The sequence below is a fragment of the Chiloscyllium plagiosum genome, chromosome 28, assembly GCF_004010195.1.
Source record: "Chiloscyllium plagiosum isolate BGI_BamShark_2017 chromosome 28, ASM401019v2, whole genome shotgun sequence".
Taxonomy (NCBI): Eukaryota; Metazoa; Chordata; class Chondrichthyes; order Orectolobiformes; family Hemiscylliidae; genus Chiloscyllium; species Chiloscyllium plagiosum.
Window position 1 is genome coordinate 38,184,200 of NC_057737.1, and position 20,658 is coordinate 38,204,857.

Here is a 20,658-nt window from a genome sequence, read left to right on the forward strand (position 1 = left end):
TAATAGACTCCAGCATCTTTCCCACCACTGAGGTCAGACTAACTGGTCTATAATTTCCTGCTTTCTCTCTCCCACCTTTCTTAAAAAGTGGTATAACATTAGCCACCCTCCAATCTGTAGGAACTGATCCCGAATCTATCGAACTCTGGAAAATAATCACCAACGCATCCACGATTTCTCAAGCCACCTCCTTCAGTACCCTGGGATGTAGACCATCAGGCCCCGGGTAAAAGGAAAGGCTGGTAGTGTAGGGAATGCCGGATGACAAGAGAAATTGAGGATTTGGATAAGAAAAAGAAGGAAGCATATGTCAGGACAGATCGAGTGAATCCTTAGAAGAGTATAAAGGCAGTAGGAGTATAATTAAGAGGGAAATCAGGAGGGCAAAAAGGGGACATAAGATAGCTTTGGCAAATAGAATTAAGGAGAATCCAAAGGGTTTTACAAATACATTAAGGACAAAAGGGTAACTAGGGAGAGAATAGGGCCCTTCAAAGATCAGTAAGGCAGCCTTTGTGTGGAGCCGCAGAAGATGGGGAGATATAGAATGTACGGAAATAGATGGTGACATCTTGAAAAACATCAGTATTACACAGGAGGAAGTGCTGGATGTCTTGAAATGCATAAAGGTGGATAAATCCCCAGGATCTGGTCAGGTGTACCTTCGAACTTTGTGGGCAGTTACATAATTGATAGCTGAGCCGCTTGCTGAGATATTTGTATCATCGATAGTCACAGATGGGATGCCAGAAGACTGGAGGTTGTCTAACGTGGTACCACTATTTAAGAAAGGTGGTAAGGAAAAGCTAGGGAACTATAGACCGGTGAGCCTGACATTGGTGGTGGACAGAGCCCTGAGGGACAGGATTTACATGTATTTGGAAAGGCAAGGACTGATTAAGGATAGTCAATATGGCTTTGTGCAGGGGAAATTATGTCTCAAGAACTTGATAGAGCTTTTTTGAAGAAGTAACGAAGAGGATGGATGAGGGCAGAGCAGTGGATGTGATCTATATGGACTTCAGTAAGGTATTCGGCAAGATCCCCCATGGGAGACTGGTTAGCAAGGTTAGATCTCATGGAATACAGGGAGAATTAGCCAATTGGATGCAGAACTGGTTGAAAGATAAAAGACAGGGTGATAGCGGAGTGTTGTTTTTAGACTAGAGGCCTGTGACCTGTGGTGTGCCACAAGGATAGGTGTTGGGTCCGCTGCTTTTCGTCATTTATATAAATGATTTGGATGTGAACATAGGAGGTGTAGTTAGTAAGTTTGCAAATGACACCAAAATTGGAGGTGTAGTGGACAGCGAAGAAACTTACCTCCAATTACTATGGGATCTTGATCAGGTGGGCCAATGGGCTGAGGAGTGGCAGATAGATTTTAATTTAAATCAGTGCAAGGTGTTTAATTGTGGAAAAGCAAATCAAAGCAACACTTATACATTGAATGGTAAGATCCGAGGGAGTGTTGCTGAACAAAGAGATCTTGGGGTGTAGGTTCATAGGTCATTGAAAGTTGAGTCGCAGGTAGATAGGATAGAGAAGAAGGCGTTCGGTATGCTTTCCTTTATTGGTCCGAATATTGAGTACAGGAGTTGGGAGAAAGTGAGGACTGCAGATGCTGGAGATCAGAGATGAAAATGTGTTGCTGGAAAAGCGCAGCAGGTCAGGCAGCATCCAAGGAGCAGGAGAATCGACGTTTCGGGCATAAGCCCTTCTTCAGGAATCATACCCGAAACATCGATTCTCCTGCTCCTTGGATGCTGCCTGACCTGCTGCACTTTTCCAGCAACACATTTTCAGCACAGGAGTTGGGAGGTCATGTTGCGGGATGTTGGTTAGGCCACTTTTGGAATATTGCGAGCAGTTCTGGTCTCCTTCCTATCGGAAGGATGTTGTGAAACTTGAAAAGGTTCGGAAAAGATTTACAAGGATGTTGCCAGGATTGGGCGATTTGAGCTGTAGGGAGAGGTTGAATAGCTGGGGCTGTTTTCCCTGTGTGTCGGAGGCTGAGGGATGACCTTATAGAGGTTTACAAAACCATGAAGGGCATGGACAGGATAAGTAGACAAAGTCTTTTCCCTGGGGTTGGGAAGTTCAGAACTAGAGGGCACAGGTTTAGGGAGAGAGGGAAAAGATCTAGAAATGACCTAAGGGGCAACTTTTTCACACAGAGGCTGATACATGTATGGAATGAGCTGCCAGAGGAAGTGGTAGAGGCTGGTACAATTGCAGCATTTAAAAGGCATCTGGATGGGTATATGAATAGGATGGGTTTGGAGGGATATGGTCTGGGTACTGGCAGGTGGGACTAGATTAGGTTGGGAAAGCTGTTCAGCATGGATAAGTGACTCTTAAGTGTTTTTTATATTTCATATTTGTTTCAGATTGTTGGTTTTGAATCGGTGTAGTTTTTGAAAGTTTCGTTAATGTAGTTTTGGTGTGTATATTTTCTCATTTCTATGAATCTCTTATTTATTTATACTTGGCATGCTGTAAGTAGGGTTCTTCCTCTCAGTTTCATGGATTGTTATAGAGGGATACGGCTAATTGTCTTCTTAAGGGGAGCCGGTCAAGAGAAAAAAAATCTCTCGAGTCTCAGGAAGGAGAGGATTGATATTGCCTTATTGCAGGAAACCTCCCTTGATGATATAGAACATCCTAAAGTTACAGCAGGGTGGGTTTGATCGGGTGTTCTTTTCATCCTTAACACTAAGAGCAGGGGTTTGACTGTACTTGTTTGGAAGAATCTCTCATTTAAGTTATTAGGTCATATTAAAGATGAGTATGGGTGGTTCATAGTTCTTAAAGCCTTAATGCATGATGAAGTGTATGGCATTCTAAATGTCTACTGTCCCTGGCACACCTCTTAAATTCCTGACCGATGCACTCTCCAAAGTGATTGCCCTTGTAGCCTGGTATACTATCATAGAGGGAGATTTTAACTACCTCATGGACGCCATAGTGGTGGGGTCAATGGTTAAATTTATTTCTTGGCACTTGTGTGACATGAATATTACTTGCCACTGGTCAACCCAAATCTGAATAATGTCCAGGTCTTCTTGCATTTGACCATGAACTGCTTCGGGATATGAAGATTTGCAAGTTTCTGAGAAGCCTTGTTTAAAAATGGTCTCCACTATCCACAATGCTTTTTCAATGTCCTTGTTCAAGAAATTACTCCAAGTATGTCCACAATATTTGAAATAAGGTTTTTTAACCACAGTCCTTCAAAATCAAAGTGCTCCAAGCAATAATAAAATATACTTTCATACATTAGTAGCTACTGAGCTATTCATCTGACATGGACTTCCCCTTCTGTGGATCAATAGCGCAGATGCAGAATGAAAAACTTAAGTTGTCAGTAATTGACTAGTTAAGGGCCTCAATAGGACCTGGGGTGAGGGATTTGGAAAGGAGGGAACCTAGGTGAAGAATGGCTGCCTGCTGCCTTGGAAGGTCATCTTAAAATAAAAGTTAGGTTAGGGGCAGCAGGGAGGCAGTGCAAAACTTCAAGCATTGCATTTACAAGCCGCCTTCTTCATTTAATCTGTTGGGAGGGCAATCAAATCCTAACATGTAAAGATTTTCGAAAGACTACCTTCTCACCACCAGATTTACAAAAATAAACAAAATTTTAGCAGAGGAAAGTTTCCTAAAACATGACTCTTGGAAACAAAGAAACATTTTATTTCAAATTCATAAAACTAACTTCCAAGTGTCCACTGTGGAGAATCACAGAAAGCAAGTGCAAACTTTCAAGGAAGTATTATCTTCCCATGTTCATGTTGTCTGAACCATATATTGAAAAAACTGAGTGAACTCTGAATGAACAGGCTAAAGAAAGAAATTGAAGCATCGCCTTGGCATTGTTACTTCCTACAACATGTAAGATCAGGAGTACTTTATTTTGTAAGATGAAAGCCCATCAGTTGAATCTTGATGAAGATTTAGACCTTATGTTAGAGTTCCTAATTGAAATCTATTAGTTCAGTGATTTTTTTTTTATAATCCTGGCAACTGGAATTATTGTTTCTGCCATAATTCAAAGCAAAGAGCAAAGAGTACTATAGACAAAATCAAAAGAAATAGGCGTGAATTTGGGAGCACACCAACAAAGCTCCTGATACTGACAATGATTTGGCAGCAATGAGTTTGGAAACTTGTGTGAAAACAAGAACATCATTATACTGAATACCGCATCTATTAATATGGTCCAAGTGTGTCAGCAGTGATCAGTTCAGGGATTAGTGATCTCTTTAGACACAGACAAGACATTCGATCGGGTGGAGTGGATATATCTTTTTTACACCCTGGAACAGTTTGGTCTAGGTGAAGACTTTGTCAGATTGGTGGAGATCCCGTATGGTGATCCTCTGGCTGCAGTTCTCACCAATGGTGTAATATTGAGTAATTTCAGTATCAGTAGAGGCAGTTGGCAAGGTTGTCCCCTCTCACCTCTACTCTTTACGTTAGTGATTGAGCCGCTGGCAGAGGCTATCTGTAGGAACCCTAACATGGCTGCCCCAGAAGTGGGATCAAGGGTACGTAAGATCACATTATATGCAGGTGATGTTCTCTTCTTATCAAATTGTGTATTAATTTTTTTGACTCTTTTTTGGGATAAAAGATCAATTTTGCAAAGTCGGAGGCTATGCCCTTGAGGGGTCTTAGAGGAATACCTGACATTCACGATTTCCATTTAAATGGTCACGGAGGGTTTTGTTTACTTAGGTATTTTTGTTGCTCCCTCCTTTGATCAGTTATTTAAGGCTAATTTTGTTCACTTGCTTGACAGGATTAAACAAGATCATCAAAGATTGGAGGCCGCCCCGATATTCTGGCTCGATCGAATAGCCCTTATTAAAATGGATATCCTTCCTCGTTTGTTATATCCCATGCAATGCTCCTTTTGACGTTTCCCAGGCAAATATTGTGGAGACTTACCGGCTAGTTTAGTTCTTTAATTTGGCATCACAGGCGCCCCCTCATTAAGCTCGCCAAATTGCAACCCAAGAGCTGGTGGGAGTAGACTTGCCAGATATTAAGAGATACCAAATAAGCTCCCGTTTGTCTTTTGTGAGTGACTGGGCTTCTGAGAACTCAACATCAATATGGTTGGATATCGAGGACTCCCAGGCAAAGTGCCCTCTAACTAGTCTGCTGTTTATGGATATGATGAGGACAGTTATAGAATACTGTCGGAATCCAATTATTATTATTAGTGTCAAAGCATGGAGAGCAATGCGGCAGAGTGAGGGCTATTTATCTAAAACCTCTTTTCTCACCCCTATAGTTGGTATGCCGGAATTCCGGCCGTGGATAATGGACCCCGGATTTAAACTTTCGGCAACTAGGGGAGTCTCTTGTCTGGATGACTTGTTTGACGGTGAGATCATGATATCTTTTGATCAAATGAGCTGCTGCAAGTATGGATTGTCCAGCAGAGAATTTTTTTGTTTTTTCCAGGTTAGGGACTTTATTCAAAAAAGGACTACGCTTTTGATCAACTCCAACAGATCCGATAGAGAGAAGAGGGTGCTTCATGCCAAAAGCACTCTCTCGGTTAGTACTCTCTACTGCCTACAGGGAGTGTTCCTCGGATGATATTGAGCAACTATGTGAGGTCTGGGAGAAAGAGCTGGGAGTTGAGATCTCCTCTGAGACATGGGAGGACATTTGTGAGAACACAAGAAAGACCTTGATCTGTAACAGGACACACGCCATGCAGTTGAAGGTTCATTTGGCCCAAGATCATCTTGCAAAATTTAAAAAGGGAGCATCTCCAATGTGCCCCAAGTGTAAAATAAGCGTAGGTACCCTCACTCATTTTTGTGGTCATGCCACAAGTTCTGTGGGTATTGGTACACTGTGGCAGGAGTAATAGCGAGGGTCTTGGGACCAAAGTTAAAATAGACCCAGTCTCTCTTCTCCTGGGCTTGCTGAACATACCTTCCTTCAATGTACGTGGGAAAAAGCTTTTTAACATCCTCACTCTTTGTGCGAAGAAGAAAATCCTGATGTGCTGGGTGTCTGAGAACCCCCCGGGGCCTGTCAGGATGGCGCAAGTTAATTATGCAACACATCCCTTTGGATTTTTTTACAAATATTGCGCACCAAAAAATTGAATATTTTTAATTTTAAGTGAGGCACCTTGTAGCTCAAGCATCCAAACTCTCTGATAAAGGTCTTAAGAAACATAATGTGGTAGATCATGGAGTTATAGTGGTAATGTGAGCAATCTTAAGAAATATGTTAGAATTATCGCATTGAACAACCAATTACCTAGAGTGGAGACTCATATGACAGATATTCCAGAGGTTTTCTAGGGATAGGGCAATGTGACAAATGAACACAGTGCTTCTGGCAAGTTTAATTATGGTTGGACATTTGGAATGAATGCTGAGAAGTGAAGTCCACAGGCTGGCATAATGGATGAAAATGTGGAGATTAAAAAAAAACTGAAGTATATAAAAGTGCGTCCAGAAGTGACTGCCACGTAAAGCTATCAAAAACTAAGAAAATAAGTTGCAATGGTGAAAGGGAGAAATCTCAGTAGTTGTCACAGTAAGCATATATTTAATTTGAAGTGGTAGTTCAAATAGATCACACAATGTAATAAAGGCTACAATAGAGCTTTGTTGCTCAGAACTGGAAACAGAAACCCTCAAGATAATGATATTTTAAAGGCTGTCAATAAACTGAAGAATAAACTCATAAGAAAGACTTAACAAGAATTAGATCATTAGTGAGAGTTTGAAGTTTATTGTGAGGAAACAGAAAATTATCAACCATCTTTGTCACATAGTTGAATTACTGATAAAGGTTTTGTAAATTGGACATATAACGATAAAGCAAGGTTATTAGTAGAGGTATTGATGATTGACTGGAGAAACATGTGAGACTGAACTTTTTCACACTTGGGAAAGATTTCTTAAAAGTCATCTTGACTTTATTGACGTGTTGATTGTAAATTACTGAGACTTCACCAGTGATCTTGTGAAACTGCAATTGTTAAAGCTCGGTGACTTGAAAATGCCACACTTAATCTATATTCTCTGATTTTTATTGGTTAACCAATCTTCCATCAATGCTGCTATGATTTCCAAAATCATTTTAATGTAGGGGCACTAGACTTAGAAACAGGAGAAGGCCATTTGAAAATACTTTCAGATCTAGCTTCTACTAGCTTCTAGAGAAGAGAATTCCACATTCTGATGATCCTGAAAGAAAAGAAAATCACCCAATTTTTAACTTAAAAGGAAGATTTCTTGTTCATAAACGATGTCCTCTAGTTTTGATCTCCTCCATAAAATGAAATAACTTTTAGGTTTTCACCTTGTTCAGTTCCATCAAGATCTTACATATTTCAGTAAGCCACCTCTCAATCTTCTGAAGTCTGTTAACAGAGGTTAGAATTTCCCAGTGATCAATGTAAAGAATTGCAGGACAGAATTTTACATTTTAATTTTCCACAAGTCTTTGTTTATTTGAATATGGGATCTGTCATCGCCATACTCTTCCTGGAAGTTATTTTATTAATTCATTCATGGGATGTGGTGTCACTTGTTGGGCTAGTATTTTTTGCCTTTGCCTAATTGCCATTGAGAAGTCAGTGATGACCTGCTTTCTTGAACTGCTGCAGTCCATGCATTGTTGGTGGACCCACAAATCCTGTTGGGAGGAAGTTCCAGATTTTTACCCAGCACCACTGAAAGAACATTGATTATATAGAACATTGATATATAGAACATTGATATATTTCCAAGTTAGAATGATAAGTGGCTTGAAGAGGATGGTAGTATTCCCATATATCTGCTGCCCTTTTCCTTCTAGATGGAAGTGATTGTGATTTAGCAGCTACTGTGTAAGGACCCTCATTGAATTACTGAAGTGAATCTTGTAGATAGCACATAATCCTGCTTCTGAGCACCAGTGATGGATGGAGTAGATGTTTGTGAACGTGATGATGTCAAGCTCCTTGAGTGTTGATGGAGCTACACTAATCCAGGCAAATGGGGAGTATTCCATCACATTCCCTATGAATTGTTCCCTATGGATAGTGCACAAGCTTTGGGAAGTCAAGAGCTGAGTTACTTGCTGCAGGGTTTCTAGCATTTGACCTGCTCTTATGGCCGATTATCTGATCAATGGTAACCCCTAAGAATGTTGACACCGGATAATTTTGTGGTGATAATTACAGTTAACATTGAATGTCAAGGAACAATGTTAGATTCTGTCTTCTTGAAGATGGTCATTGCCTGGCATTTTGTCTGGCCTGAATGTGACTCACCACTTTGTAGCCCAACACTGTACATTGTCCAGGGCTTTGCTGCATTTGAGCACAGACTGCTTCAATATATGAGGAATCATGAATGGTGCTGAATACTGTGCAATTATCAGCGAACATCACCACTTTTGACCTTATAGTGGAGGTAAGGTCATTGATGTAGAAGCTGAAGTTGTAAGATGCGTGCTTTGGTGAGAACATTGAATATAGGAGTTGGGATGTCATGTTGCAGGTGTACAGGACATTGGTTAGGCAACTTTTGGAATACTTCATTTCAATGCTGGTCGCCCTTCTATAGGAAAGATGTTGTTGAACGTTAGAGGGTGCAGAAAAGATTTACAAGGATGTTCCCGGGACTGGAGGGTTTGAGTTATTGGGAGAGGCTTTTTTTCCCTGGAGAGTCGGAGACTGAGGTGTGACCTTATTTAGGTTTATGCATTCAGGTTGGGCATGGATAGGGTGAATAGCATTGATCTTTTTACTATAGTGGGAGAGTCCAAAGCTAGAGGGCATGAGTTTAAGGTGAGAAAGGAAAAATTTTAGGAAGAACCCGAGGAGTAACTTTAGCATGCAGAGGATGATGGGTGTTTGAAATGAGCTGCCAAAAGAAGTGGGAGGCAAGTACATTTATAACATTTAAAAGGCAGCAGGATGGGTATACAAATACACAAGATTTAGAGGGCTATGGGCCAAATGCTGGCAAATGGGACTAGGTCAGATGGGGATTTCTGGTCAACTTGATAGAGTTGTACCAAAGGGTCTGTTTCTGTATGACTCTGTGAAGATGTCAAAATATTGGTCTATGGCACTACCTTTAAGAACTCTTGCAAAGATGATCTGGATCTAAGACATGATGTGGAGGTGCCGGTGTTGGATTGGGGTGGACAAAGTCAGAAGTTACACAACATATTATCGCCCAACAGGTTTATTTGAAATCAAAAGCTGTTGGAGCGCTGCTCCTTCGTCAGATAAAAAGCATTGTTTGGAGGTCCTGTGGAGCAAAGAGATCTTGCTTGAACTCTGCATGAAAATGTTGGTGTATTGGGGTGAAAAGTTGGTCCCCGTGGCTGTTCAATGTGTCTGGATGAACAGCTGGTTGTCAAAGGTGAAGACGTTGTGGTCAAGGATGAAAAGGATAAGTTGTAGGATGGCATCTAGGAATGGGCAGTTATCAGTGTTGAGTACTGAGGCTGTTGCAGCAATGCCGTTGTCACAGGGGTTCCTGGTGTACAGTGCCGAAACGTCCTTTGTGACAAGGAATGTTCCAGGGTGCTGAGTTTCTGTAGGAAGTCTGTAGTGTCACGACAGAAGCTGGGGGGTCCCTTGTACAATGGATTTCAAGATGCCCTCGACATAGCCTGAGAGGTTCTCACCCAGAATCCTGTTGCCTGATAGAAGGGGATGTCTGGGTGTATGGTTTTGTGTATCTTTGGAAGACATAGAAGTCACCTATGCGAGACATATGCAAGATGAGGGTTCACAGGATATTTTGAATGTCTGGATCGAAGGTTTTGGTCAGACTGTTGATTTGTCGTTAATTTTCACCTGCCAAAGGAGCAGCGCTGTGACAGCTTTTGATTTCAAATACACCTGTTGGACTGTAACCTGGTGTTATGTGACTTCTGACTGGATCTCAAACAACTGACTTGCAATGACCAGAACCATGCATAATGCTTCTTTTAAATCCATTCATAAGATGTGAGGTACATTGGCATTTTAACCACCACAGTTTTTATGATATAGATACATCAACAATTCTGTGAGGGAGGGGTAGTTCAGGGATTTTGATGCACTGACAGTAAATGAACAAGATTTTTTTTTCAGTCAGGACAGAATGTGACTTGGAAGGAAACTTGCAGGTTTATGGTATTCCTATAAAACTCCCTGGTTCTTTAGTTGGTAGGGGTCACAGATTTGGGAGTTGCGCTTGAAATAATCTTGGTCACTTTTGCATATTGTGGATGGTACACACTGCTGTGTGGTGGTAGTGAAGGACCAGATGGGCCAATGGGCTGAGGAGTGGCAGATGGAGTTTAATTTAGATAAATGCAAGGTACTGCATTTTGGAAAAGCAAATCAGAGCGGGACTTACACACTTAATGGTAACGTCCTCAGGAGTGTTGCTGAACAAAGAGACTTTGGAGTGCATTTTCATAGTTCCTTGAAAGTAGAGTCGCCGGTAGATAGGATAATGAAGAAGGTGTTGGTATGCTTTCCTTTATTGGTCAGAGCATGAGTATAGGAGTTGCAGCTGTATAGGACCTTGGTTAGGCCACTTTTGGAATATTGCATGCAATTCTGGTCTCGTTCCTATCGGAAGGTTGGAGTGAAACTTGAAAGTGTTTGGAAAAGATTTACAAGGATGTTGCCAGGGTTGGAAGGTTTGAGCTATAGGGAGAAGTTGAATAAGCTAGGACTGTTTTCCCTGGAGCGTGGGAGGCTGAAGGCTGACCTTATAGAGGTTTATAAAATCAAGAGGGGCACAGATAGGATAAGTAGACAAAGTCTTTTCCCTGGAGTCGGGGAGTTCAGAACTAGGTTTAGGGTGAGAGGGGAAAGATAATAAGGGACCTAAGGTGCAATGTTTTCACACAGAGGGTGGTGCGGGTATGGAATGAGCTGCCAGAGGAAATGGTGGGGGCTGGTACAATTGCAGCATTTAAAATGCATCTGGATGGATATATGAATAGGAAGGGTTTAGAAGGATATGGGCCAAGTGCTGGCAAATGGGACTCGATTAGGTTAGGATATCTGGTCAGCATGGATGAGTTGGACCAAAGGGTCTGTTTCTGTGCTGTACATCTCTATGACTGAATATTAAGATGGTGAGTGAAATGCTAATAAAATGGGCTGTTTTCTCTTAGGGCAAAATGCTTTTTTCCTTGATTGAATATTGATTATATTGTAACCTAAGATACAACATGGTAATAGGAACACAGAAACAGGATTTGGCCATTCAACCCTTCGAGCATGCTCTGCCTTCAATAAGATTGTGGCTGATCTGTGGCCTACCACCATTTGCCTAACTTGGGCCCATATCACTTGATACCCTTACTTATTAAAAATTTTGTCTCCGTCGGATTTAAATTTAATTATTGAATTAGCAGGGAGTGCTGTTTGAGAAAGAGCATTCCAAACTTCCACTACTCTTTGTGTGTAGAAGTGCTTTCTAACACCTCTCCTGATGGCCCTCATTCTTAGACTATGTCCCTGGTTCTAGAATCTTAACCAATGGAAATGGCATATCTTTATGTATCCTGTTAATACCCTGAAAACTTTAATTAGCTCACCTCTTAACATTAAAATTCTGAACAACAAAGGCTGAAATTGTGTAATCTCTCCTCATTACTTAACCCCTGAATTCTGAGTATCATCCCAGTAAACAGCATTGAATCTCTCTAGGCCAAAACATCCATCCTAAGGTTTGGTGCCCAATTCTGCTCACACTACTCAAAGTGGGGTTTAATAGGGTTTTGTAGGGTTTTGCCAACATCTGGCATTCTTATATTCCAGCCATGATGTCTGAAGGCTAGCATTCCATTATTTTACTTGACCATTTTCTGCACCTGTGTGTGGCATTTTAAAGAGCTATGCATCTGAGCCCCCAAATCTCGTTGGACATCCACTGTATTTAACTTTGTGCCTTCTAAAAAAAAACCTGCTCTATCTTTTTCTCGTCCAAAATGGATAACCTCACACTTGTTTATATTAAAATCCACCTGCCACAGCTTTGTCCATTTATCCAATCTATCAATATCCTGCTATAATTTTATGCTGTGTCATCACTGTTTACAATGCTGCACAATTTTATGTCATCATCAAATTTGCATATTTGACTTTTTCTGCCATTATTCAAATTGTTAATGAATATCATGAATAATTGAAACTCCAACACAGATTCCTGCATGACACCACTAATCACATCATACCAATTTAAGTACTTACTCATTATTACAACGCTGTTTCCTGAACCAGTTTTCTATCTATGAGAGTAATTTGCCCTCAGTTCCATGGGCTTCCACTTTAGCTAACATCTTCTTTTTTGGGACTTTATCAAAAACCTTATGGAAGTCCATACAAACAATTTCCTCTGTCCACCACTTTGTCTCCTCTTCAAAATAACTGTGAGGTTTGTCACGCATGACCTAACCTTCATGAGTCTATGCCAACTCTTCCTGATTAACTGAAATTTTTGAGATGAAGATATCCTTTCCTTGATGATAGAATCCAGCAATTTCCCTACCATGGATGAGAGGCTAACTGGCCTTGTAATTCCCTAGTTTCCCACTGTCACTCTTCTTAAAGAGCAGAATAACATGAGCAAATTTCCAATCCAGAAGTACAGCTCCCGAATCCTAAAAGATTATGGTTAGAGCATCAGCAACATGCTCTACTACCTTCTTCAATACCTGTAGATGGAAACTATCAGGTCCTGGGGATTTGTCACTCTTCAGTTCCATTAATTTCCGCATTATTGAGGATTTACTTCAGCTAATTTTATTTAGACCTGTCCCTGATCATTTTGGGACTTCTAGCAAGCTTTCCTCCTTTTCTGCTATGAAGCAAAATAGTCCTTCAGCATGTTTTCCATTTCCTCATGGTCATTGATAATATCCCTTTTCTCAGCCTTCAATGAACCAATAGTACTCTTAATCAGCTGCTTTCCCTTTATATAACTATAAAATCTCTTCTCATTGATTTCTGTGTCCTTGCAAGTTTCCTTTCAAAATCCTTTTAGCTTGTCTTTTAAGCAGCTTGTCGCCCACTTGCTGATCTTTGTATTTGCCCCATTCTCTGGTATCTACTGTTCTTTGGATTTTTGTAAGCCCTTTCTTCTAATTTTATACTGTTGCTTACCTCCTTAGCTGTCCGTGGCTGTGTTTTTTTGGTAAGGTGTAACTTTTCCTTCTCATGGGTAAACTGCTTCATTATAGCATTAAATGTTTCTTTGAACACCCTCCACTATTCCTTGCTTGTTATACATATTATCTGAGCTTTCCAGTTTACTGCAGACAGTCTCTGCCTCATTTCAATTAAGTCTGCTTTACTTAAGTCCAAATTCCTAATCTCTGATCTTTGCTTGTCTCTTACAAACGCTACATGAAAGTCAAACATGTTATGATCACTATTTGACAAATGCTCATGATTAACTAGGTCACTAATTAATAAATCGTTATCATTGCCCTTTATTAGATCTAGTACTGTTTGTCCCCTTGTCATTTCCAAGACATATTATTGCAGGAACTCCAGGAATTCCCATCCTTTCTGGCGAGTGCTTATCTGTTCCTCCCAGTCTCTGTTAAGGTTAAAATCTCAATTAATACTACTGTGTATTTGCTACATAGTTGCCTAATTTCAACATTTATACAGTCAGCACCTCTGAGCTACTATCAGGAAGTTTACATATGACTCAATATTTTCATTTTAGTTCCTTTACAGTTCCTTAGTTCCAACCATAAAGTCTCCACTGGATGCTTTCTCTCATTACATCCTCCTAATAGAGTCTGTTTCTAATCAGTCATGTTGTTCCACCCCTTCTGCCATTTTCTCTAGTTGCTCTGGTAAACCTTATAACCTGATAGTTTAGTTTAGTTCCCAATCCTGACCGTTCTGCAACCAGGCCTTTGTAATGGCTACTATATCATAGTTTCCAATTTGAATCTCTGCCTGCAGCTCATTTAATTTGTTCCTTATACTCCTTGCATTTGTATAAAAAACTCTAATTTGGCTGGACATTCTACCCTGTCCTTCAGCAGCTTTTCATTATTTCTCCTTCTCAGCTTACTTAGTGTGCTTTTTTTTATAGGCCCTGCTTGTTTGTCCTCTTAGCCTCTTACCTTCTCCTCACATCATGACCTGCCACCCTGATTTCTACCTCCCTACCATACTAGTTTAAAAGCTCCCAAGTGGCACGAGGAAACCTCCCGGCACGGATATTGGTGCCCCTCCAATCTGGTGCAGCCCTTTTTTGTACAGGTCCCACCTGACCCTGGAAGAGATCCCAATAATCCAGATACCCAAATCCTTCCCTCCTACACCAGCTCCTCAGCCACGTATTCAGCTGTATTATCTTCCTATATCTGGCCTCATTAGCACATTGCATGGAGCGTAACCATGAGATTACAACTCTAGAGGACATGCTTTTTAATTTACTGCCTATCTCCCTAAATTCCTTTTGCTGGACCTCATTTTTCTTCCTGCTATATTTAACCATAGGGGAAATGCTTACTGTCATATGTTGTAGCCTTTTACTCTAATTTGTTTTTGAATCATTAGCATGATTGAATCTGTGTTTTCTTTTTTCAAAGTTTGGGCTTTTGCTAATTTTTGGAATTGACAAGCATAGTGAACCATCATATGAATGAAATAATGGAAAGTCATTACTACCTGTGAGACCATTTGCAATATGTCTTTATAAAACTGGTGCATAAAGATCAAACTAGATATGTGACTGAATTTTTTTTGAGAAAGTAAAATGCTACCATGTTCATAACTTGTGCCTAAAACGATACATACATACATGACTTCTGGTTATATTTTTCAGTAAATCACAGGATCTATCACATGTTCCATTTATTCCACAAATGAATTAATTTTAAGGAATGTGAATTCCCTCTAGCCACTGTCCATTCACCAATCATGTGGATCACAGTATTCTGTCACCCTGTTGTTGGGGCTGGAATCAGGAACTTTCTGAGAAATCTTCCTGACTTTTAAGTTTGGTATAGGATCTGAATTGCAAACCAGGAAATAGTAAGAAACGTTTCTTCTTTATGCAGGAAGTTAAAATAGAACAGTACCTGAAGGCGGCACACTAATGCAAGAAGCCTATAACTGTGGTAGATGCAGAAACAAATTGGCTTCAAGAGCAATTATTGCTCTGTGTGTGTGTCATTAAAATACCATCAGATTGATAGCATAGACAGCTTCCTTGTATATACCACTTTGTATCTAGTGTCATTCTATTTTAAAGCTCCAGCTACTTTAGACGTCTACTTGTGTATTTCATCTTTAATCTAATAATTGTACTTATTGTTGAGATATTGACAGATGAAGAATTAATGAAGGAGTATAATCTCCAAATAAACATGGAGGAAATGGAGTTAAGATTTATCCACGGTCTTTGTGTTACAAAGTCATTGATTAATGCTTTATAATGAGATAGATTTAACAATTGAAACAGTAGAACTATATTTATGATGAGATTTATCAGCTTGAATTCTGTGGGGAACTTTGTGTAAACCAGAGGTTTTTTCGAAATTAGAAAGATAGGGGAACATTTAAATTGGGTAGTCAGCACACAGCCTTTCCCTCACCTCCATATTAGGTGACATGCAACTAATTAATAGTAACTTCACAATCTCAACCTCTGCTGTTTAATCATTGTGGCTGGTGAAGTTAGAAGGTAGGCAGCCAGCTTTGCTACTGTTGGCTACTGTTGGGCAGGAGGAGGAGTTACCTGCTTTATAGGATCCATTGCAATGAAGCTAGCAACTTAACCTCCTTTTTGTGCAGCCTTTAGCCCCTAACACTATTCCAAAACCCCCATGACTTTGAGATTTCTAAGTCCTGCCTGCCTGCCTATCTTCAAGCATACATTCAAGTCTGGAAGACATTGCTTTCCTTCATTTCCTCCATAAAATCCACCCCTTGTTTTAATAGCTTTTGCTAATTTTTGGAATTGACAGGCATAGTGAATCATCGTATGAATGAAATAATGGAATGAAATAGTGGCACTGTTTTGATCATTCTATCAGACAGCATAAAATTCTGTCTGTTAGAGTGATCAACAACCATGTTTTCAACCAGACCATTGTTACTATGTTCTAATTTGATAAAGAGAGAAGCAAAATATTCATTTAGTACTTTTGCCATATCTTTTGTTTCAGAAAGCAGCTTACCCTGCATTGGTAAGTAATCAAGGGATAGGTGATCTAAGAAGAGGAGCAATTCTTCCCGCCTCACCTAGGACCTTATCAGTTTTGGGTATCCTGTTTGGAACCGTGACAAATTGGGGAACTTCACTCTGGGTCTGGTGCCATAATGCCATATATTCAAAACCTACACTTACTACACAAATACAACAGGCATAAGTTACCAACAAAAGTTTTTGTTAAAAAATAAGACCCACACCTATACACAAAATCTCATCACCATTAACATGTTTTACATGTACTGTGATCACAGCTAAATGGTTTTGCCTTTGTCTCTAACACAGTCACTCTAAATGATTCACAAAATGTGAGACATTTTGAGGCATGATAAACATAAACACAAATTCTTATGAAATTAGTATTAAGTTATCCAAATGACAATATTCATCATAATGGCTTGCACTACACTTTTGTTGAAAGGTTTAACAGCTCTCCATCTCATGCTTCCCAGTTCCTTTCTCATTTTTGTACCACCTCCATCTCTTTTGATCATCTTCACCCTCTTTGTACTTTCCAGTCTCCTGTGTAACTCCTCACTCCCCTATGCAGACGCTGTCTTCTCTTAGCGGCTACTCTTTACACTTTGCAACTCATTGCTCCACAACTCCAAGCCCCAGTATCCTTTCCCCTGGCCAGCCACCCCAGGTTCTGGCTTCACCAGTCTTGCTTTCTATTCCACTGTCCAGCCTCACTACCTCTGTCCTGGGCAGGCCCTTTTCCTTCAACCTATAGCTTTGTTAAGTCACAATTCAATTTGCCTCTATCATATTCCAAAGTAGTGCATAATAGATTCCAGCCACTTGCTGGCTAAACTGAATTCTGTTTATTTTGCTGTTTGTTCTTTTAGCCATTCACGTAAAATTAGTGCTCTTTGGTTCTCAACCCTTCTGTTAAGTGTGTTAGCTTTTCCTTAGTTCTTCTGTCTAGGCTGCTCATGGTTTTGATCACCCCTATTAAATCTCCTCTCCTCCTTCTCTCAGGAGAAGAAACTCCACTTCTAAAATCTATCAATGGAGCAGAAGTGCTCCTTTCCTGAAATCATTCTCACAAATATTTTCTGTAACTTCTCTAAACCTTTACATAATTCCCAATGTGTGAACCCCAGAATTGGATACTTTATTAATTAGTTGATATTAAGCTTGGACTTAATTAAAATCTTATAGGAAAAAGGAAATTAAGGTGAATGGAATTTTATCTCTACCATTTCTGCCTACCTCCACTTCCATGGAAGGCAGGCACAATGGGGGAGGTATAAAACTGGGTGACATTGCAGTGGTTCCATGCCCAAGGCCTGCCCACCTCTGCTAGTACATTATCAGTGACTAAGGTTGCACAGGCTATGTGATGAACTTGGGGACATTGTAGATAGCTGAGGAGTAGACTTATTACTTGAGCAACCTGTATCCAATGGTGGTGCCGCCCCAAACTTCTTTCCCTAACTCGGTTCTCTGTTTACCTTTCCCAGTACTACCAGCCTGCTCCTGACAAGAAGCTCATTCACCTTCAAATCTGGCTCCTATATGGGAGGGACTACCTGCAATGGCTTTTAGCTATTCACATAAAATTAGTGCTCTGTGGTTCTCAACTCTTCTGTTAAGTGTATTAGCTTTTCCTTAAAGAACTTGCAAAGAACAATCTTTCTTCTGGCATCACTGGGTCTGGAGAGCTGCTGGCCATATAATTGCATGGCAGCTCTCAGAGGCTGGATTGGAGCTGCACCTTGTCTCAATGAAAAGCCCAACTGCTATGCAAAGTGGAGATAAGCTCACCTTTAACTTTTTGGGGATAGTGGAGGTCTGGGCAACAATGTCCATATGAAACTCAGGCCTACAGTTTGTAGCTCTGGAAAATAATTACACTACTGTTGAGTGGTTCTTGAGCATGTAAGAGGATTAGGGGCACAGTTTCCTCAGCTCAGGTGGAAGTAAAATATGTAAATAAATTGAAGGATTCATACTTTTAAAACTGTTTTAACCTGTTTAATTTCAGAATATAACATTAACTTGATTGTATTCACTTCTAATTTCTTAGCAGTGAAAGTGTTCAGCCCAACGAAATCATTCAGTTGAATTTCGAGATGGAAAATTTTACAAGCCAGTCAGTGACAAGACGTATTCAATGGCATGTTGACTACCGTGGGAAAAATCCTCCTCCAGATTTGGACAAAGTGGTAACAGAGTTGGCAGTGATCCAAAAAGACATCCGTGCTATTGTACCACTCTCTATGGTAAGTTTGTGCCCAATGTTGAAAATTTATTGGTCAATGTCCAGTGATGTAATCTTGGTGTTCTTTATATTGGAGAGGTTTATTCTACATTTTTGAGTGTAAGTAGTTTATCTACAGCATAATAAACAAAATAGACTGTTAACATTCATAGGTATGGAGATATTAGGCTGGATTTTACATGGGTAAATGAGGCGAACCACCATCTTAGGATCCTTTTCCCACTGTTGTGAACTATACTTCTAATTTTGCATGTTTTCTTGATTTTTCTTATTCTACACTAACAGAAAGTAAAATAATTCAATAATACAGTCTCCTATATAAAACTAAATTACCACCCCTAAAATTATCTGTGCTAACATTGCAATTCTTTAACAAGTTATTATTCAGCATAGTTAGCAGCTGAATTTCATCTTCAAGTTATGCAATTTGAATCACAGGCAAGACAGTTCACCAACACTGGAGGTTTAAGTAAAGAAATGTCAAGGGTGGAATATGGGTATTCTAGGAATAAGAATATCCTTTTATTGTCACACACTCTATTGTAGGAGTACAGTGAAAAGTTTTTGTACAATGTCTGCCTTCTTATGGCAAGATCTTAGGTATACTTTGGATCCAGGAGAGGAATTAAAGTAATTGCATTACTTACAGAATTGTCCGCATTTCACATCAGTATCTGTTGTTTACCTATTTTGATATCTATATTTGATCATAGGTCAGAATGTAATGTACAAAACTTCCTGTTAATTCTTCAACAATACAAGTATAATTTAACGAGCAGAGTAAATTACAGTGGAGGGATAGAAGCTTATTTACAATTAACTGATTTATTTGTAGCACATAGAGTTGGGTATACAATAAGAAACAGTATCTATTGTATGCAGATATTGATTGATTTCTATGTATGTTCCACAATCAGATGATGAATAAAATAAATGTTGCTGTCGGCCGTTCCTATGATCTTGACAATTTTCCGTATACAAATGTAGCATTTTTATTCTCAATGCTTCAAAGCTGTCGCCTTCAACCTTCATGGTATCGTATTTTCATCCCACTATTAATCGAACACGCTTAAGTACTCTGTTTCTAATTGAATTATACACCTGCATGGAAACTCCTTCAAATGATTAAGAAGTCGTTTTTGCAATTACTGTCCTATTTATTTTCTCTTCTTTTAACTTCATATTGTGATTATATTCTGCAAAGAAGTAGTTCTATGTCCTTTATTTTTCAAGTATTCATTCAAAGAACGTATATTGGGAATTCTTTCTGTTTCTTGACTTCCAATGGCTTCATATTTCCATTTACTTTCACACAATATCGCTTGCAATCTCTATTTAGCAATTAGTAATGAATTATTGGGATCATGTACATTGTTATTTTTTGTTGATCATGAATCTAACTTCTAATATCATTTGGATTGTCCTAATTTAATACTGCTGTAAAGTGAAAAGTGGGTAAATTGACCAGTTCGCATTGACCCTTTCTAACTCAGGCATGTTACACAGTGAGATAGGCAAAGGAGACAAGAGTCGGAGGAAGGTCCAACACAATTTTGCTGAAAACCTTATGAAGGAGAACAATATTTATCAGACTCCACCATTGTACTTCAATTAAACTCTTTCAAACTCTTTTCAGGAGATTACAGTAAACAGTCTCAAATTTCTGAAAAAAAAGTCTCAAATCTACACCAGCTATCTACTTCTGACACGCTTGTCAAAGGATTCAGTACATCCGATTCACAGGTCCAGACTGCTGTAATAAAATGTTTGTCTGAAAGGATAGGCTATACCCATTCAATAAGGCTGGGAGATGTTGTTCTTCAGTCTTTGAGGATTGACTGATGTTTCAGGATCTGCAGTCATCGATTTGGGCTTCCCCTTTTGTCTGGGACTTGTTCTGATCTTTGACCATTTACTGAGCTGGTTTTCTGGATCTGGTCAGTCTAATGATGCTTACCATAAAGTACAAAGAACTGGAGGTGCTATGTAGCTCAGCGCTTTTTGAGATGCCTTTGAAGTAGTTGCAAAAACAGAGAGAGATGTGGGTCCAGGTTGCCTCTTTAATCCCTCAGTTTGCACCCTTCTCGAATTGGAGGCTTGCAAAATCCTAAATGAGTACTTTGTGTCAGTATTGACCCAGAAGAAGGATTTAGAGGATAGTGAGATTAGTGTGGAGCATGCTAATATGCAAGGGCATTTTGAGAT

General features: G+C 39.7%; 1 protein-coding gene across 3 annotated transcripts in view; it reads left to right on the forward strand.

The window, feature by feature from the left end:
• The window catches only part of tmem132e (transmembrane protein 132E), a 713,836-nt gene that overhangs the window by 432,748 nt on the left and 260,430 nt on the right, over positions 1 to 20,658 (forward strand). For all 3 annotated transcript variants that reach the window (XM_043718710.1, XM_043718709.1, XM_043718711.1), the window contains one exon: positions 18,259 to 18,454. In XM_043718710.1, the coding sequence (XP_043574645.1) occupies positions 18,259 to 18,454 (196 nt within the window). The remainder of the gene's footprint in view (positions 1 to 18,258; positions 18,455 to 20,658) is intronic.